General features: G+C 41.1%; 1 protein-coding gene and 1 long non-coding RNA gene across 11 annotated transcripts in view; one reads left to right on the plus strand and one right to left on the minus strand.

Moving 5' to 3' along the window:
• Nucleotides 1-2,947, plus strand: part of LOC142072486 (uncharacterized) — a 39,084-nt gene extending 36,137 nt beyond the window's left edge. Inside the window, exons 1-3 of one of the 2 annotated variants that reach the window (XR_012668862.1) lie at nucleotides 176-257; nucleotides 660-754; nucleotides 1,159-2,947. This is a non-coding gene — a long non-coding RNA (uncharacterized LOC142072486). Of the gene's footprint in view, nucleotides 1-175; nucleotides 258-659; nucleotides 755-1,158 lie in introns of those variants that run through there. The other variant, XR_012668861.1, reaches the window with a different exon arrangement.
• MOB2 (MOB kinase activator 2) overlaps nucleotides 1-20,122 on the minus strand; it is a 164,542-nt gene that overhangs the window by 14,173 nt on the left and 130,247 nt on the right. For all 9 annotated transcript variants that reach the window (XM_048852907.2, XM_048852908.2, XM_048852913.2 and 6 more), the window contains one exon: nucleotides 53-213. In XM_048852907.2, coding sequence (XP_048708864.1) covers nucleotides 53-213 — 161 coding nt within the window. The remainder of the gene's footprint in view (nucleotides 1-52; nucleotides 214-20,122) is intronic.

Genomic DNA, 20,122 nt, shown 5'->3' on the forward strand with positions numbered 1-20,122 from the left:
AGCCCCTTTTGGGTACGGGCATCAGGCAGTGAGCTGTGTTCATACTACTTACTATTGCTGGCTAGCCACTCATTGAGATCTATTTCTCGTGGTAACATCACTAGCTCCTTGAATTCAAAGTCAGTAATTCTTAACTTTGTATATTCTGGCTCTAGGTAGAGTTTCTTCTCTTCTGGTACTGGCTTTTTACCATTTGGTTTTCCCTTGGATTTCCTGCAAAGGATTAGAAAAAGAGAGAAATGTTACCACTACTCCTGGTAAGGAGCATACTGATACAGTCTGGTTTATCCAAACTTCCCCACTCATGTACACTCCATGTGTTCTCTTTTGTAGTACACAGTCTAATTAATTTTAATATTAGCGAATAGAGAAAGATTCTATGCTATTAGACACCTTGCCTGGAGCATACTATCAGCACTAGCAAAGAAAAGATATGCAACCCTGAAGGAACTCAGAATTACAAAACTCCAAGCAAGCAACCTTTAAGTGTTTTGCTTTTTTCCACCAATTTATTTTATTAAGGTATAATAATAAAACCCACATAATTAAAAACCCCATACCGAGTGACTTTATAAATTTCATAGAATTATGAAAGCTTTTGGATGCTTCATGAACTTCATATTTTTTTAATTTATACATCTTTCGCACTGTCTATTTAGATTGCTCAAGATACTGTGAAAACGCATAGTGAGAGACTGTCACTGCCCTAAAGAGCTTGCAAGGAGGCACAGAGCTTGGTTGAGGCCTCCAGAAGGTACTACAATGAAAATTACTACAGTCTTTGCTGTATGCAGCAGTATTTTGTACCTGTGATGGGGAGGGATGGACAGGACAGACGTTGGGAACGAGCAATAAAAAGATTCAGAGGTAACGAGGGAACGACACAAGGAAATGCTTTGTAAGCTCTCCCCAACTCTTCTCTACCAGTATATTGCAGCTCATTCCTGAGCTGCAGCACTCTTTGCTACTCCAGTTCTGCACCTTTCCTGAGTGGGGACTAAGAGGTGTTCTGAACTGAGCACTTACTGTGCAGGCAAATATGCACTAAGAACTAGGATAAAAACCAGACATCTCACTCTTTAGACATGGGTTCAAATCTGTATGGAGCGGTGATGTAGACCTGCATATATGGTACATTTTGCCTTTTTTCTCATCCAGGTTCAAAAAGAAGAAACAAAGCCTGTCCCAGTTACCACTGTTTTCCTCATGGTCTGCCCTGAAGGTTCTCAGACTGAAGTCTCAACCCAAGCCAACAATCCCATGGCTAGACTTCAGTGAATCATGCATGGTCTGAATGTGCTGACCCACCACATGCTCACTGCTCCTGATGGGTTTTTAAACAAAAAGGCAACGTATGCTGTCAAGCTTTTGTTTATGTACCTGTCTCTCGTGTCTCTCCAGTTACACAACGAACCGAGCTGGAAGGAAAAGGGACCACTCTGGTGCTGAACAAGTACAATAGGCATTGTGCACTTAGCACTGGAACATGAACGTTGGGTACCAGGTGCTCAGATTATTTTACCTCAGGCATTCTTGGTTTAGGACAAAATGTTTTTCAAATCTAGAAAACCAAGACAACTTCACCTTTGGAGATCATTGCTTTAAATTGCGCTATTGAAATTAGCCTGGATTCTGTCCCAAGAAAACCTGGCCTTGAAGTCATGCTGTAAAAGGACAGCATATAGACTTCAAAAGAATCTTTAAACAGTGCCCGTCTGTGATGTATGTAAACTGTAATTATGGCTGCAAAGGATCAGACAAATCCTTCCTAGAAAGGGCACTTGAAGGTTCAGTAAAACCTGAATGAGGAGTATGAATCTTCCTCTGCCAAAGGATGTATGACTATCAGAATCTAACTCCTTAGGTACTCTCTCTAAGTGTACCCCTTTAAAAATGCTTTAAACACTCATGTGGTTGTGTGGGAGACCTGGATTTGATTTCTGGTCTCTTGCTCCCTGGGATGGTAGAAACTAGGAAGCCAATGTAAGAGTGCCTCATATTATTCTGTGCCAGCTGTTCTCAAACTGTGGGTCGGGACCCCAAAGTGGGTCACGACCCCGTTTTAATGGGGTAGCCAGGGCTGGCGTTAGACTTGCTGGGACCCGGGGCTGAAGCCAAAGTCCGAGCCCCACTGCCTAGGGCTGAAGCCCTCAAGCTATGTGCGCGCGCACCCCCCCCCCCCCCACCACACCAGGGTGGCAGGGCTCAGACTTCGGGCCCCCTTCCGTGGGTCATGAAGTAATTTTTGTTGTCAGAGGGGGTTGTGACAATGAAGTTTGAGAAACCCTGCTCTATTCTGACTTTAGATTCAAGAGTTGTCTCCCCACCCCCACTTACTGGCCAGAAGGAAGGCACTCAAGACTTTGCATATTATCTAAGACAGTTGTAAGGAAGAGAAAAAAATCAGGGAGATCTTCAAGGCTGCAGAGGATGCCTCATCTTGTCTATTTGTACATTTTACACGTATTTACGAGCCACAGATACACAGAAATGTCACAGTAAGTCCCAGTTAGGGGAAGGTCACTTTGTCTAACTACAATAATGAAAGGGTTAATGAGATGGCTGTGAAAGAGGACTTTTGTAACCCCAAACATGTTTTAACTAGTAGGACTGGCCTAGGAAAGTAAACTAAAAACCAGCTATACAAAGACTGGCTGATTTATTATACTGCTTCTCACCGCACTCAGCCCCTGCCTTCCTGTTGTTCAGAACACTGAATTCAAACTAAGCTTAAAAAAGTCTGCAAGGTTTCTCTTCTGAGTTTGTCTAACAAAGAGAACCTGGCCTACAAACTAATTCTTCAGACTACTTCCCAGCCAGGGGACATTGTGTGTCAACTTGGATACATTTTCTTCATGTTAAAATCCTATGTTTTACAGTGGACAGAGGTATAACAGTGGAGGGCTGCAAAGTTAGAACAACTCTGGGTTTGATAACGTAACTCTTGCCTTCATCCCTGCAGCTGCAGTGAACCTCAAAGTATAATGTCGAGCTATAGACAAGAGAAAGGTTCAGGAAAGATGCACTTGCTGCTTTGAGAGACATAAACTGACTTATGCAGTGTATACTTGAATGCTTTGTCTCTAGTTCTACTCAAATTTTCACAGAACTTGAAGTTTTCATAATTGAAAAACTATTTTAACATCAGAAGAAACAGTCTTTTTCAGGTTTCTGTCTTTGGTTTTAATCTAAGTATCTTGACTGTAAACAAATGAAGCAGCCTGTTCGACCTCTTTCTTTTGTAGGAATGTTATACTCAGACTTGGAACCAGTTTATCCTGGCAGTAAACAATATAAATCCAGTTGAAACTACGTACTTAACCCTTAGCTAACCCAAAGCACTCAAGGCCACTGAATTGCTCCATTCCAAGCAGAGACCTACATCACCCCGCCACTGCTCAAACCAACCTAGGCAGGTTCTCTACTGCACCTTTACACCTGCAGAGGGTCTTAGTGGAAATTACCATACATGCAAAATAAAATCATGTTTTGGGATGGTTCAGGGCATTTAGAACAGATAGGTGGTGTTTTCAAAACTGAAACCAGTTTCAAACTGGAGCAAAAAGAAGCCTGGTGCATTCAATGTCCTCATCCCTGAGAGGCTGGCATGAAAAGTTTCACTAAATTGCTATTGGCTGAGTGTAAAACAATGCTCTGAGGGAGAAGAGAATCTGACTCCTGTCTCTTCTACAGGATAGTGCTACACCAAATGCCTAAGACATGGAGGAATAATGTACGCCACATCAGGCAAGAGCAACCTTCCATGGGCAGGAGGAAGTGGGAAAGAGGGATTAAGAGGTCAAAGCTGGCCTGTCGTGCAGACAGGCTGCTGGGGGGAACCGCAGGAGAAAGCCAGATGTGCGGTGCTTGAGACAGTTTTTCAGTGAGTAAGTGGGCTGTTCCTACCTCATGCAATGCCTCTCCCCATCCAGAAATAATACAATTTCAGTACAGAGCAATTTACTTTCACTGAGAGTCTGCAAGTTTCTGAACATAGTTTCTGCACACAAAAGGCTATGCTCAATCTTAAAAAAATGTTTACCTCTGCATAGGAATAGCAGTTTTATGCTGCTGACCATTTGACCATTTTGTGTCTTTGCGACATTGCAATGGGCACCAAATCCCTCTATAAAATGCCCAGTTTAGATTTCCAGTACCCTGGAGATGAACTACCTGAAGGAGAACTAGCTTCCTTTCCAATGTTTTAGTCCCCTTCTCAAAAATATTAATTTGAGGGAAATGTCCCACTTGCTAAATAGATACATGATCACAAAAAATGAAGGTTTATTCACATCACTAAGACACTTGAATATCAAACTTCAGATGACAGTAGGAAAAATTTTGCTTACCTTGTGCAGCTACTAAGGGCTTGTCTACACTACCGCTTAAGTCGATACAACTTACGTCATGCAGGAGTGTGAAAAAACCACCCTCGAGTGACATGTGTTACATCGACTTAAAGCTGGGTCTACACCATGCTACGTCAGTGGGTAATATTCTCTCGCCGATCTAGTTTCCACCTCTCGTTGAGATGGGAGTAATTATGCCAATGGGAGAGCATTCTCCTGTCGACATAGCATGTCTTTAGTAGATGTGCTACAGGGGCATAGCTGCATCGGTGCAGTGTTGAAGAACCACCATAAAAGTTGTTTCTACCAGTGAGTTTTCAGTGTGTATTGGTAATAGGTGATATATAATAAAAAATATTGTAGTGCGCCACAATAATTAGGCTCAAGAGACTCTTAAGAACATCAAGTGCTGGACTGATCACGCTTGTGAAATTGCAAAGCAACGCTCCAGCCTAGCAACCGAAGCTGAATGAATTGTTTTCATTAACCCCAGATTCCCAGGTGCAAAGTGCTGGTTCTAGTGTGGAAGATAATAGCCAGTACTAAGTATTTTACATGTTTATATTCACTGCACCATGCCCCAACACTACAGAAACATTTTTAAAGGTGATCACACTTGAGTAAGAGCACAAATGTTGGTACTACATCCCAAATAAACTGGTCAAACTGAGGCCCATACATTAATTTAATGTTGACAAATATAGTTACCTACAAATATAGGTTAAAACATTACCTCCTCCTTCCTACCCCAATCCTTCAATCAAGTTTACACAGTTACTTCAGCTGAGAGGCTGCTTCTAGGAAAACACTCACTACGAAACATTTCCAAAGGCTCTTGAGGAAATATTTTTCATGCTTTTTATAGGTTATAAAAAGCATATGTCCAGAAGCCCTATCCACATTCTTGATTTAATATAAAAAAGCCACAAATAAGTGAAAAATGGCTTATACAGCCTCTGTCAAATATCCCAGAGCATTCTCTCAGATGAAGAAAAAAACACTGATCGTGATATCTACTAACAAATATGAGCAGCAAAAGCTCCTGGAACCCTTGATGTTAGAAGCTGCTTAAAATAAGAGGGAGGGTGATAACCAGGACATTGGAATTATTTCCAGTGTGTTCAAGGAACATCACAGAATCCACCATCTACCTGGGTAAATCATTAGAGAGCTTGATCCAATGTCTCCTTAAAAATGTGACCTTAAAAAAAAAAAAAAAAGATGGCACCTATCAAAAAGCAGCACTCCTAGCGCTGCACTGCAGTGTCAACACCTAGAACAAATCAAGTCTTGATTCAAATTCTGCATCTATGCCCTTCTAGAGAAAGGGCAGAGAGAACTCGGTAATTAAGCTTTTCTGATACCAATATTTATCAAGCCCTAGCTGCACCTGCAGAATATGCACGTGCATTTGTCTTTCTGTATAAAAGTTTGGTTGGTCGGTAGTTGGATACAGTTAAGGAGGCTTCCTGAAAATTTGCCCCATATCAGCGTTTAAATGCCAGTGGAAAACATCCTTCATGAGGCATCCAAGCATTTTTTCTTCCTCATCTGTTATGATGAGAGATCAGTTCACATCTCCTCTGCTCTCTCTGAGGAAACAGCTCAGCTGTGGTTATTCACAGGTAAAGCAAGACTGCAAACTAATTCTTCATACTGCTCCTAGTAAAGAGCAGAAAAGAGCTCTGTTGAAGAAAATGCCACAGGCACAATCACACCAGACTGGGAAGGAGTGCAGAGGGGCCTGAGGGGGGTGGGGGCGGGGAGAAGAAAGGACACAGACAGTAGGGGGGTCACTATGTAAAAGAAGAAGGTCAAGTAAACTAGCTCGAGCCAGACAATATGCTCATTACAGCTGTGCTTCTTGCAGGGTTTCCATACTCTCTGCTTTGTATTCATCTGAGAAAACATTTGAGCTCTAAGCCTGCCTGGAATAGCTCTAGAAAAACAGGAGGTAAAGAACAACCACAAGGAGTGACAAGCCACCTGGGTCACTGATCACTTCCTTTAACTAGCTGCATTTTATTTTTCTTAAAGAGATTTAGTAAAAGTGGCTATTTCCCAGGTGTCTCTGTTATATCTGTTCAGTTAATCAAGATGTGAAACCCCATCTCTCTCCCCGACCCCTCTTTCATATCTTCCTTGACTAGAAGCCAAATAACTTCATTGGCCTAAATACGACTTTGGAGCTTTACGTGGTCAAAGCACTGAACAACTGTTTAGCCTCAATACCATATGAAGTAAGTATTATCCCTATTTCACAAGTGGAAACTGGCTTGTGTATTTTCAAAAGTTGCGCCAGTTTAACTCAGATTTTAAAACTGATCCAGTGAAACCAACATAACCTCCCTCCCGCACAACATAGATGAAGTTTAACCTTGTTTAAATCAATTTAACTTGCACTGGCAATTTACTGAGTTAAAATGAAGTTATTTAAACAGGTTGATGGGGTTTTCACAAGTTTAAGTGACACAAACCAGGCCTAAATAACTTCCCTAGCAAATTCAGTAGTTTACGTTGATCTAAGTTGAGCATCACACTATTCCACTGTTCCAGTGTTTTATCCAGCAAACCCATTTCTATTTCTAAGGTGCTGTTGTGACACTTCACAGAATATAGCTAACATTTGGATTTACTTAATAAAGAAAATCTGCTTCATCACTCCCAACATAAATTAACTAGTTTTGCACAGTCACCAATGGCTTGCCTATCTGAGGTGTTTTTATAAACAGCATCGTATCACAACCTTGAAAAAGTCTAAAGGGATGCTAATAGAAAGCAGTGAAAAGGAGCAGACACCTGCATGCAAGGCCCCACTTATTTTCCCCCTTCCCTCCCGCCTCCGGGGGAATGTAATCCAATGTCAAAATTCCAACCCAAGAATCAATTTCAGTGGAAATTGACATAGGAAGTCTGATAGGCGTCCTATGCCAGGTTTCCTTCTCCCCATTAGCCAAGCCTCAAAACTCACAACCCATCCCAAATCCCCAAGAAAAGGAGAAAGGAAGACAATGGATTATGAATCTGGAGTTCAGGCCAATGAAATAACTGATTTGAAGCTAGTAATTTTTACAATGGCTAAATCATGATCTCAGGTATCATCCAAGATTAATGTTGTGCAGTGATAAATCCTAACAAAAGCCAGGAGATTCAGGGCAAAGCACCTCCCTTACATTGGGACTGCTTGGCTTTAGTGGTCTGAATGTGCAATTTTTTTAAATTAAGTGAACTCAAAGACTTAAAATAATGGATATAAAAACAGCATAGAAAAAAAATCTTTACTGAGCAAACTGAATAAAAAAAATCTTTCCAAAAGCTTAATGTTTATCAATTTTTAAAAACAAAAAGATACCCATACAAAATTTACTAATTTCATTTTGAAAACACATAAATCAAAGAAGTTATTTGAAGTTATCTATTTAGTTACTTATAAACTAGTCCAAAATACTAATACCCAAACTCTGCACATTTTCAAATTATTGAATGTTTTGAAAATTGTTAAAGAAATGCACATGTGGATTTAAATGCTGTTTAAACTGGAACAATTGAGTGGGTTATTTACAAACCCAGCAACCCAGAAATGCTATAATGCCTTACACCTACACACATTTACTCCCATATTACTGTACATATTAACGTCATAAGCCAAGACACTATGCCAAAACATGTTTGTCTGGATTTTATTCTTGAGATTTCAAAAAGAAAAAGGAATAAATACACATCTAGATTTTTTTTTTAAATATCCACTGATAAAATTATAGTGTGAAACATTCTTGTCAGATGCTACCTTTTCAGTAGTCTCCAAAGACACAAGTTGGCCTCTTAAAACATGAGCTAATGTGGAATTATACAGGCAGTGAGCCAATATTTTAATCATCTCTTCTTGGCCTTGAATTCCTTGATGTTTGATGCTTTGCAGGGAAGAGAACTCAAAAGGGATGCAATTCAAGAAGACAATTTTGTTGGATGTTTTAATTTCAGCTTCTCTCTCCACCTCCCTTCTGTGTAATAAATCAAATGGGAGGTGGGTGAAAGGCAAAAGTGAGTATAAACAACTTGAAGAAAAATCTCATGTTTTATGTGTTCTCTCCCCAGAAGACAACACCAGAGATTTCTGCCATCCACGAGAAAGTCCAAGGCTTTATGGGGAAATGTAAATTAACCATTAATAGATTTCTTCATTACCATTATCCTTTTCTCCATAATCAGCATAATCAGTGTGAGATTAATTAAAAATTGAAAGCCCCAGGCTCCTCTACTGGAAATCAGTTATCAGTTAATTTCTACTTAGGGTTATTCTGCCTAAATGTCAGAGTTTTTAATCTATTCACAGAAGGAAGGAAACAGTTTATGACCTAACATTTATGACTTCCATTTAAGTTCTAGGCAAGGAACTCCCATCAAGAACAATAAGGCAGCAAACAGCACTGATGTTTTTACAGGACAGAGGTGGCTGCTTTCCCACTCTCAGCCCTTCCCTTCCCTGAACCTCTCTCCTCTTCCCACCAAACCACAGTCGCCATCTACCCTTCCCCCTCACTTAAAAAAACAACACACTTCTTACTTTAGTTAAATATCAAGGCGGAGGGGGGTGGGGTGGGATTTCTCACACCTTAAGACAGCTCCCTCATAATCAAAGACTTAAAACAACAACAAAAACTTACTTCTATGGTAGGCAAGGCAACTGTCAATGCTGGGTTGCATTTGAAGAGACAAAGTACACCCAAAAAGAAAAGGAGTACTTGTGGCACCTTAGAGACTAACCAATTTATTTGAGCATGAGCTTTCGTGAGCTACAGCTCACTTCATCGGATGCATACCGTGGAAACTGCAGTAGACATTATATACACACAAAGAAAAGGAGAACTTGTGGCACCTTAGAGACTAACCAATTTATTTGAGCATGAGCTTTCGTGAGCCACAGCTCACTTCAGCTGTGGCTCACGAAAGCTCATGCTCAAATAAATTGGTTAGTCTCTAAGGTGCCACAAGTTCTCCTTTTCTTTTTGCGAATACAGACTAACACGGCTGTTCCTCTGAAACCTGTATATACACACAGAGACCATGAAACAATACCCCCTCCCACCCCACTGTCCTGCTGGTAATAGCTTATCTAAAGTGATCATCAAGTTGGGCCATTTCCAGCACAAATCCAGGTTTTCTCACCCTCCGCCCCCCCTCCCCCCCCCCAAACTCACTCTCCTGCTGGTAATAGCCCATCCAAAGTGACCACTCTCTTCACAATGTGTATGATAATCAAGGTGGGCCATTTCCTGCACAAATCCAGGCTCTCTCACCCCCTCCCCCTACCCCCCCCCCCCCGGAAACACACACACAAACTCACTCTCCTCCTATTACCAGCAGGAGAGTGAGTTTGTGTGTGTGAAAAGAAAAGGAGTACTTGTGGCACCTTAGAGACTAACCAATTTATTTGAGCATGAGCTTTCGTGAACCTGATTTGTGTGTGTGGTTTTTGGAGGGGCGTGAGTGGGTGAGAGAACCTGGATTTGTGCAGGAAATGGGCCACCTTGATCTCTAAGGTGCCACAAGTACTCTTTCTTTTTGCGAATACAGACTAACACGGCTGTTACTCTGAAAAAAGTACACCCACTAACTCTGATCTTCTTTGACAACAGTCTGAGACTATTCTCACGTTTCCCTCTCCCTACAAAACCATTACCTATCAATAATGAAAATGTAAGATACAGCTTCTCCCGTCCTCCCCCCCCCCCCCCCCCCCCACCAGGATAGCAGACAAGAGCATACACTATAATACTATGTATGGTTTCATCATCTGCCAGGATGCCAAAGTGGCAGCTGCAACCTCCCTTTCCTTTGGGCTGTCCTATATTGTATATCAGGGCTCTAGTCCTCTCACAGTTGGTAATATTTGGCTTTGCATGCCAAGTGTAGATTTTAAAAGGCTAAATTTTTCTGCAGTAGCATAGCCTGTATTATCTAGAGTCAGTGCCACTCCAACAAGACAGACACCATCTGGTGCTAGATCCAACATATCAAGAGAAGTCTGGAAATGTGCATATTTTCAGTGTTGGAAAGGAAAAGAAAGGAAGAGCATCAATAAAGAAGGGCTGTATATAGTATCGTTACAAAGGAAGCCTAGATTCCATTACAACACAGCCAACTTGTTCGTAGACTGTTGTGGTCAGATTATTTCCATGGGACATCAGGAAGGGAAGGAGACAGTCTTTTTGCACAGCAACTATTATGTTTTCCTCCCTTTCTAGCCCTGTGACAGACCCCACCTCAGAGTTTCATTCTTCTCTTCTCCCATCCTGAGTCATTTCCAGAATCCAGTTACAGTGTAGCTCTAAGGGGGCCGTGCAGAATAAAATGTCTTTGGCAGCATCCCTGGCCTTGCTTTTTCATTTTTGTTCTGTTTTTAAAAGTTACTAATAGTTTATTTAAGAGGAGGAGGAAGGAAGAATGTTCCCTCCATGCCAGGGAAACTTTTTTCTTTCATATTCTCATAGCTGCTCTTTACCTTAAAAGGCAATCTTTACTTAGCCTCCGGATGCTATGCTGTAAACAGCCGGTGCCAAGGCATGGCAAGCATGTTAAGGATGACAAGTGCCATAACACTATTTCATAATGTCGCTTCTCAAAAAAAGCGTACAAACATTCTATTGACAGATTTTGAGTTTAAGACCAAATTAAGCTCCAGCTGGCCTCACCTAGGAAGCAAGAGGAACAGGGTGCATCTGGTACCCACTGCATATATTGGTACAGCAGAATTTCCCAGTCCTGTCTGCTCTTTTCCCCTGCTTTTAACAAAAAAAGGAAATAAGTAGACAAGTGCTTATCACGTTGCTTGCACATAGTGGTTACATGCTCCTGGCAAGCCACATATAACTGCCTATCACAACAGCTGTCTATTGACAGACAAGACTCAATTACAAGTCTTTGCTGGTGTCCAGTTTCTGGTACTACTCCTTCTCCTGCCTGGTATTCTCAGCTTTCTCCATTGGTGTACCACTGGGAAGGAGGACTACAAAAGCAAGGCGGAGCTTGCAGAAAGTTCAGCTAATGCTAGAGGAATATGTAGTGTGGAAGAAAACAAGTAGTTAGGGTTTCCTTTTACTTTATCCTTAAATTAACTAAAACATCTACCCCCAAAACCTCCTTTTTCTCTTTTTCTGTTTCCATAGCAGAGTGCATTCTTGTTGTAAAACATACTGAACTAGAGTTTCCTTCTTCCTTCCTGAGCACCTATCCACCAGTAATACCCCTCCCCCCAAAACTAGAGGATGTATCTAACTTCCAGTTATCTTTGATGACTCTTTTTGACTGTACAATCACCATGTCATTCTTCCGTGGTCCCCCTTCCATCAACTCTTTTGCGGGGCGGGGAGGAGCGAGTTGTGTGCATGGGTCAGGAAAGGAAGGTCAGTTGGAATAACAGAACATTTTTGTGGATTTATTTCCAGGAGGCAATGCTGAAATACAGACGCAGCCACTTTCAACAGCTTAAAATGTAGGAAACTGTCCAACCCGACAAAAGCATTCTACGTGGCCTCAATGACGTAGCTCTGCTTTACTAATTTTAAAAGCTCCTTTTCCAGTGTCTATGACTATCCACTAACTCTATCCACTACAGTTAACTCCTCAGTGAGCCAGTAAGCCTTCATATGCCTGAACCAATAGGCAAAAACATGAAGGCTCAGCAGGTTCCTTATCCTGAAGGATATTTTGTTAAAGGATGTTTAACTAAGACTAAGATCACCTACTAGAAAAAAAACCCTTCTGATTTCAGGCAGTGGGGAAGTAAGAGGTCTACTGCTCTTCCAAATCTTTGAACCATTCTCAAGAGCTCTCTGCACAGAGCTGCGATTACCTGTGTGTGTATATAAGGTAAATGCAATAGGTCACAGATGGAATAGTGTTATACGCAATAAACTTATCTGAACTAATGTCCCGAAAATAGAATTAAAAGGGATAACAAAAAATCAAAAATAGTACCAGTTCGTGACCACCCCAAAATCCTCACACGAATGCCTTTTTTCAAAAGGCAGCTGAATGTGGCTTGCCAGGAATGCAAGATTTGTAGTTTTTCTCACTCCCAATAATTTTTTGAAAGTATCTAATAAGTAAAATATTATCTTTTTCCCTTAAGAAATATAGTTCAGCTGACTTTTAGTTCTGTATAACAGGTTAATAACAGTCTCAGGATTCTTGGCCTTATGTATAGGAGCTCAGCCCATCAGTTTGAGGGGCACCCTGACTACAAGGTGGCTTAAAGCCTCTTGGGGCACCTGTGTACCTTGCTGATCCCAACAGAAAAGGCACAAGGTTCAGGAAAGTCCTGACTACGCCAGCTACATTCATGATCTGTGTGCGCATTTGCCCTGCTATTTGGACCTTCCCCCCACAGGAGATTCCCTACACTAGAATGATAGTCTGCACAGCACAGTGGAGAGTTTTGTCCTGGGTAGCTCTTCACAGCAGTGTCACTGTCTTTACCTCTCAGAAGCCCATCAGTTTAGAACACAAATGTGGGGAAGCTCCAGGGTCCCATGTCTTGTCAAACAGGATGCTAACCAAGTAGTGTATTTCAGTAAGTCGTCCCCAGGACATGTACCCTGCCTAACCCCTCAAAGACCCTTAAAAATCAAGAAGGTAAGGGCACGTCTTCACTAGCAACGTTAAAGCAGTGCTGTGGCAGCAATTTAACATGGCTTGTGTAGTCGCAGCACCAGTGCTGGGAGAAAGCTCTCCCAGTGCTATAAAAAAAAAACTCCACTTCCACAAGGGGAGTAGCTCGCAGCGCTGGTGCACCATCTACACTGCCACTTTACAGTGCTGAAACTTGCAGCGCTCAGGGAGTAGTTTTTTCACACCTCTGAGCGAGAAAGTTGCAGGGCAGTAAAGTGGCAGTGTAGACAAGACCTTACAATGTTACTGTATCTAATTCCCATGCAGAAGAACCACTCTCATTAATATCAAATACAGACCCAACTCCTCTTCACTCGCAAAAATGTGAGCTGAAATTTACCCAGCTTGCAACTAGACAGAAGGCTTTGCCTAACAAAGACAGATCTTGCAGGTAAAGTTTCCTCAGGAGGGACAGGGAAGGCAGGGGTCACCTTGCATCTACTAATGTTTTAAAATGGTATATGAAACAGGAGTGCTGACCTCTTACACGTCTATTTGAACAAAAAAAATCAGAGGACGTGTCTGCATTGGGGATTTTTGTACCAGTGTGGCTACATGGGTGCACAGCCCTAATGTAGATGTGCTGCCCCTGTGTAAGCTAGTGACTGGCACCCACACAACTTAGCCCAGGTTAACCTGTGAAAATCTACACAAAGTCCTTGACTTCCTCTGAAGGAGAAGCGAGAAAAAAATTGGACGATAAGTAATTATCCTTGCAAGTGCTACAGAAAAGCTTCACTCCAAGCAGAAGAGAGACACTGTTGTGAGAATAAGCAGTATGTTTTGGCAACAAAATACAATCGTAATTTTATTTTGTATAGTGTTTTTCTCAGCTATCCCAAAATGCTTTACAGAATTAATACAATTGCAAAGTTAAATGAAATAGGGAGAGACACAGAGATTCAGGCAAGGGTAAGGAGAGGTTTTCAACTGACAAAGTGAGTAACAGAGATGCACAAACTGGTTGGGTTACAGACTGCAGATAGGAAGCCTCCTGCAACAGGAGTACTGAACTTTCAAAGCACAGAGACAAGTTTGTGCAAACGACCTGTATGAAGATTGTTGGTTGGAAAAGAGGTGTTTCAGTCCCCTATGCTTTTGGGAAAGCAAATATCTCCAGATTGCAGCAAACCTTAAACATTTATAGAAAAGTTCTGCTCTAAAAAGTGTGTAATCTTAGAAGAATATGCTCCCTGTCTGTGTGTATTCAGACATATCTGATGACTAAAACAAGCTTTGATAGGTTTCCACTCCTACTGTCTTGCAAAGCCAACATATATTGGGGGGGCGGGGGGAGGGAGAAGAAAAGGATTTATTTTGGTTCATTTATCATCAATAAGACTGAGTTCTAATTGCAGGACCAAATTCTGCTCTTGGTTATTTCCATGCAACTCTGTTTTCTTTCAAGACAGAATTTGAAGACAATGTTGATGCACGGGTGAAACCAAGGAGAGAATGTGGCACGCAGAACCTATTACTGCAGACACTGTGCACACCAGAAAGGATTCAGTTTGACTCTCAGAACCCCAGATGAGTTTATAGGGCTGGCAGTTAGCAAAGCTATCTTTTTACTTGTAAACTGAGCAAATTTGATCAGGAAATCTTTGAGGCATCCTAAGTGTGGAATTTCACAATGCCATTTACACAGAGTCGAGCAGAATCATGCTTTAATAGCAGGGAATAATTTCACCATGGCAACCTGGCTTTAGCAGTGACAGACTTTTTTGCTCTATAACTCAAAACATGCAAATGCAGACAGATAGCTGCTTGCAGAGGGTAGCAGGGTTTAGACTGGTTTGTCTTTGTACTGCAGCTGTTTTTCTTTGGCTCTCTGTTGTCTTTTTCCCCCAACAAGCAACGATCACATCACACAAGTTTTGAGTATTACACTAGCCTGCAGAAAATCTATTGTAAGGCAAAAACATTAGAGATGCAGACAAAGCCAGCAACAATCATTCCGACCGACCAAAATCTTTCGGTCACAAACTTGATGGAAGACTCCAGTTTTAGCTAGAGCATTAGGAGGCCAGGTTTCAGTTTGCTAATGCACAATGCATTATCACCTCCAGTTCAGAGAGGAGTGGCTATATAATGGAACATGAGGACTGTGTTTAAACAGATTTAACAGTCTGAAGACAGTCCTGCCCAGGAAGAAATTTTAAATGTGCTGCTTTTATATAACTTATTGTAAAAAGTTCTTTTGGTTACTATGTATGTTCTTTAATCTCTTTTCTAGATCTGCTATAGAAGATAAAAATCTACCCTACCGAACTGGAGCAAACTAAGGGTGGCTGCAAGACTATCCCATTATTGCGTTTTGGGAGTGTGCAGGGCTAGTGTTCAGCTTTTCCTTATGCTTCTACTGTACAAAGTACAAAAATTGCTGCTTAATGAGATTTTTGTTTAACACACTAATTATGTCAACTGCAACTAATTAAATTGTTAGCCTGATTAAATAGAATATTTGGAAATGCAAAAAAACCCAACATCTTTGTAGGTGCACATAAAATTCTATATACTTGTAATCGGATTTCTAAAACAGTTTCTCAATTAAGAAATCTACAAAAATACTTTCCCAAAGACAATTTAGAACTGATACCACACTACTGAGGAAGAAAGGTACAGATCCTGTGAGATTGTCCCAAGGAGTTAATGACAATACTCATTCCAACAGGCTGAGCTCTTCGAAAGAAATATTTTTCAACATGGTGCAACATGTCAGCTCTCAGCTGAGCTCAGTCATAGTTGTTTCTCTCTCAAGCTCCCCAGAAAGGAGAAACAGTAAAGGGCTGTCTTTAGCTCTTCTGGCAGGACTGGACAAGTTCTAACTATTCAGGCATGAAAAGCCTTGAGCCGAAGGGGTTTGGTTACTTTCTTGTGTGTGGGTGGGGTGGGGTGGGGTGGGGGATGGTCATTTATTTTTCACACCTGCCCTCTGCATTTGTCTTTCTACCTCTTACCACCCATGACCATCCATTATAGATACAGTTCCACCTTGGATAACTTCATCTCATGCATGAGCATAGAGTAATCAAGTTTGGGCTGTAAGGACCCTTTACACACAAAGGGCATTTCGTATCTGAAGAAGTTGCTACAGAGTTTAAACATTGTATGTACACATTAAGTAACGAGATACTCAAACTGTAGCTGTCTTGGTTAAGGAAAAAATGCAAAGTGAAATTCTGTCACTAGCTTTAGCTTTGCTGGGTTACAGATTAAAAAACCTTACCTATAGAGTATCTGAATGGCTGATACAATGTAACAGTTCTGTTAGAAAGTTAACACTCTGTACCTCAAAGTAGCACCCTGGACCCCCATATTCACCACTGTCATATGATATGTTTTGTACAATGCATGCCTTGTGAGGTATCATTTTAAAAGTCTTGATCTGTTGAACGTTAATATCCTGTTGAACTATATGTGAAGTTATGAAGTCTTGCTATATGTGTTACTGAAATATGTTGTGAGGTTGGGAAATGCCCACAGTTGCAACGAAGAACAGCTATCACTGGCCAGACAGGCGTTAATGGCCCAGAAGAATCCACTCTCCCAGAGGCTCCTTAGGAGACGGCACTTACGCAGTGGGAACCGCCTGACCTCCAAGTCTGGGCAAAGATCTTTCTAGCAGCTGGAAGAAAGTATAAATGAGGGACAGTGACATCATCACTCGGCCCCTTTCCTCCACCCCTCCATCCTCAACACCGGGAAGATCATATGGAAGACAAAGACTTTGAACCAAGGAGATTGGTCCCAGGCTGGAGGGGAGATCAGTGTGAGTAATGGTACTGAGAACTGTGAGATGCCTGTAACATCTATTAGGGTGAGACACTACCTGATTCAAATCTTGCTTAGGTCTGCAGAATTTAGGCTGCAAATTTATTTTTTATTTCTTAAGTAACCAACTCTGATCGCTATGCCTGCTACTTATAATCACTTAAAATATATCTTTCTGTAGTTAATAAATCTGTTTTATATTTTATCTAAAACAGTGTGTTTTTGATTGAAGTGCTTGGGAAATCTCAGCTCAGATTACAAAGGCTGGTACATGTCCATTTTCCTTTGAAGAAGTGGCAAACTAACTAATGAGTTATCCAAGGAAGTCTTGAGCAGTGCAAGAAGGTATATTTCCAGGGTGCAAGGATGGGGGCTGGAGTGATTGGCTGGGGCCTCTCTTTGTATGATTCATGAGTGCCTCAGGGAGCATTCATGCAATTTAGCTGGGTGTGTGACTCTACATGCTGATGGCTGAGTGATCACAGCGCCTGGAGGGGTTTGTTGCTTGTCACTGGCATAGCTTTGTGAGAGACAACCGAGGATGGAGAGTTAAGGAGGCACAATGGTCCCACAGTTCCAGGTTGTACCCCGCAGATTCAAGTTGCAGTGGGGGAGGTTTAGGTTGGATATTAGGAAAAACTTTTTCACTAGGAGGGTGGTGAAACACTGGAATGTGTTGCCTAGGGAGGTGATTGAATCTCCTTCCTTAGAAGTTTTTAAGGTCAGGCTTGACAAAGCCCTGGCTGGGATGATTTAATTGGGGATTGGTCCTGCTTTTGAGCAGAGGGTTGGACTAGATGACCTCCTGAGGTCCCTTCCAACCCTGATATTCTATGATTCCGTCACAGACAAGAACTGGTGAGTGTTAATTGGTTTGAGAGAGAATAGGGATTTACGATCCCAATTAGAAGTGACCGCAGAGTATTGTGTAAAGTTACAAACTACAGGAGACTGAAAAGAATCGTAATTAATAGAATTTTATAGATATTTACCAAACTGTTAGCAATTAAAAAATACCTTTAACCTTGGGAAGCTAACTCAAAGACCTTATTGAAATGAAAGTTCACTCATCAAATATCAAGAACATGATTATATTAAAAGGCACAAATACCTTAAGGATATAATACTAAGACAAAATACCTTAAGGATATGATTTAAAATAAAAAAAACCAATCAAAATCAGGCATATGTTAATGTTGGTTTCCAGACCTTATAAAGTCTGTGCCACTAAACAAACAGTAGCAGTTCTACAGAAAGAAAGCAAGAAAAACATAGGTGATAACTCCACCCACACTTAAAATTGAGAAATGGGTCCTTCACTGGAGAGTCCAGTCTGTTGTAAACTTCCTCACCTCAGCATTGCCAATAAATCCCAGTTCTGACTTAAGGTATACACTGTTAAGTTAGTTTTAGATACTCTTGAGCACAGACTCAATCAGGCTGATTAGTGATATGGATTACAGACCACTAGAAAGTGGATGGAGCCACCAACACCCTTCTTTAAATTTGATCTAAGTGGCATTTGAATTTCTGCCTTCAGAGAAGAAAGCCAAGTTTGCTAATTCACTGCACCAGCTACTCTATGAGAAATGTGCAACTATTCAAAATCTGTTCATCATGAACAAGGAGACTGCTCAGAAATTTTTCACTGAAAAGTAGATATAAACACAGGATACAGATACTTCTGTAGTGGGGTGAGAGGAGGAGAGCCTGTTACTTTCACTGCTGCTTCCTTGTATACCTACTTTGTATTTTTCCCTACCCAACATATGCACATCTCCTATGATACTCCTTCTGTCTGGAATATCTTCCCTTACCCCTTTAGTCAGGGAACTTCTCTCTCTCTCTGATCTAAGCTGTCCTCTTTGGACAAGCCCTGAACCCCACTTATCCTGCAAAACGTGTGGGAAGGAACATGGCTAAGATGAAAGGGGAAGGGAGAGAAAACGGGAACACTGGTCTGGAGTGGCATTTTCTGTTGAACTCTGAATTACCCAGTATCAGACAGATTTCCAATATCTGTGGTCTCACTGAACCTTATACAGATCATTAAGGGCTTACATTAATTCCGAAAACTTGATCATCTTTCTTTGAAAGAGTGGATGCAGGGCTAATCCACATTCAGAGGTTCCCTTTCAGGAGGATAAGCAATCACTTATTTCTATAATAAAGTGTCAGTGACCAAAGAACTATGCAGACACACTATGTACTGGCAGTCCACAAGTTAAAATCAATGGGTGCAGGACTTCAACTCACTGTTTTCTCTCACCAGTAAAAATAAATTCCAACAAGAGAATCGCTTTCTCATTTTCAATTCCCTATCATAACTGCAGAATCTGTGCACATCAAGACAGGATAGTCTGTAAAAAATGGGCATTTTTTTGTTAACGTTGGCCAGTAGCAACAACACCCGACTCTCATTAATGTTGATGGGCCTCAGACAGGCATTCCAGATCAACTCGATGTTGCAATATTGTTTTCAGATGACTCCAAACTTAACGCTACGTTTCCAAGATATAAGTAATGCAGCAGCAAAACCTGCACTAGAACTAGTGTCCCAAAAGTGGCGGAACCAGAATGCAGATATTCTGAAGTCATCAACAGACTAAATATAAATTTAAATTTTGCTTGTTTACTAAAATAAGAGTCAAAGCAAATTGAAATACTTTAACAAAGGCAACTAGATTTCTGTTCCACTATTAAAGCACCATGCATACCTCTACATTTGGTGATATACACAAATATTAAATAAAATGATTAAGCATTTATATAGCACCATAGTAAATAAATGTTCAAGTAAAGGCTCATTTTCTGTACCTTAGGATACAGAAGTCTGAAGTTTTGATGTGCCTGATAAAGTAGAGGATACAAACAAGATTAGGAAATTGCTTCTCCTAGTTATCCAACACAAGAATTTCTTACCTGCTATTTATTTTCCGTGACTTGGCTACATTAGTGCAAACTGATGTTTGACTGGTGGGCAGGTAAATCTGGCCCTATCTCTCTCAAAGACAGTGTCAAGCAAAAAGAGCTCAGAGTTTTAGTAAGATATTTCCAATCAGCAGCCTGCCCTAAAGGAGCAGAGTTATAAAATGTTAGTTAAACAAGAGAAACTGCTCTGTCAAGAGAAAAACAGAACTGATTTTGTGGCCTATATACTCTATTGGTAAAGGGTTTGGGAGTGTTTACACAGCATGAGAAAACATGGCATAGATGGACTTTCAGTTCACACAGAATGCTGGATACTTATTTAAAATCTCTGAGATAAAGGCACCCTCCCCCATCAAAGGAGAGCAAATACTCAGTAAAAGGATGAGTTATTAAAACAT

Source organism: Caretta caretta, chromosome 6 (genome assembly GCF_965140235.1).
Source record: "Caretta caretta isolate rCarCar2 chromosome 6, rCarCar1.hap1, whole genome shotgun sequence".
NCBI lineage: Eukaryota > Metazoa > Chordata > Testudines > Cheloniidae > Caretta > Caretta caretta.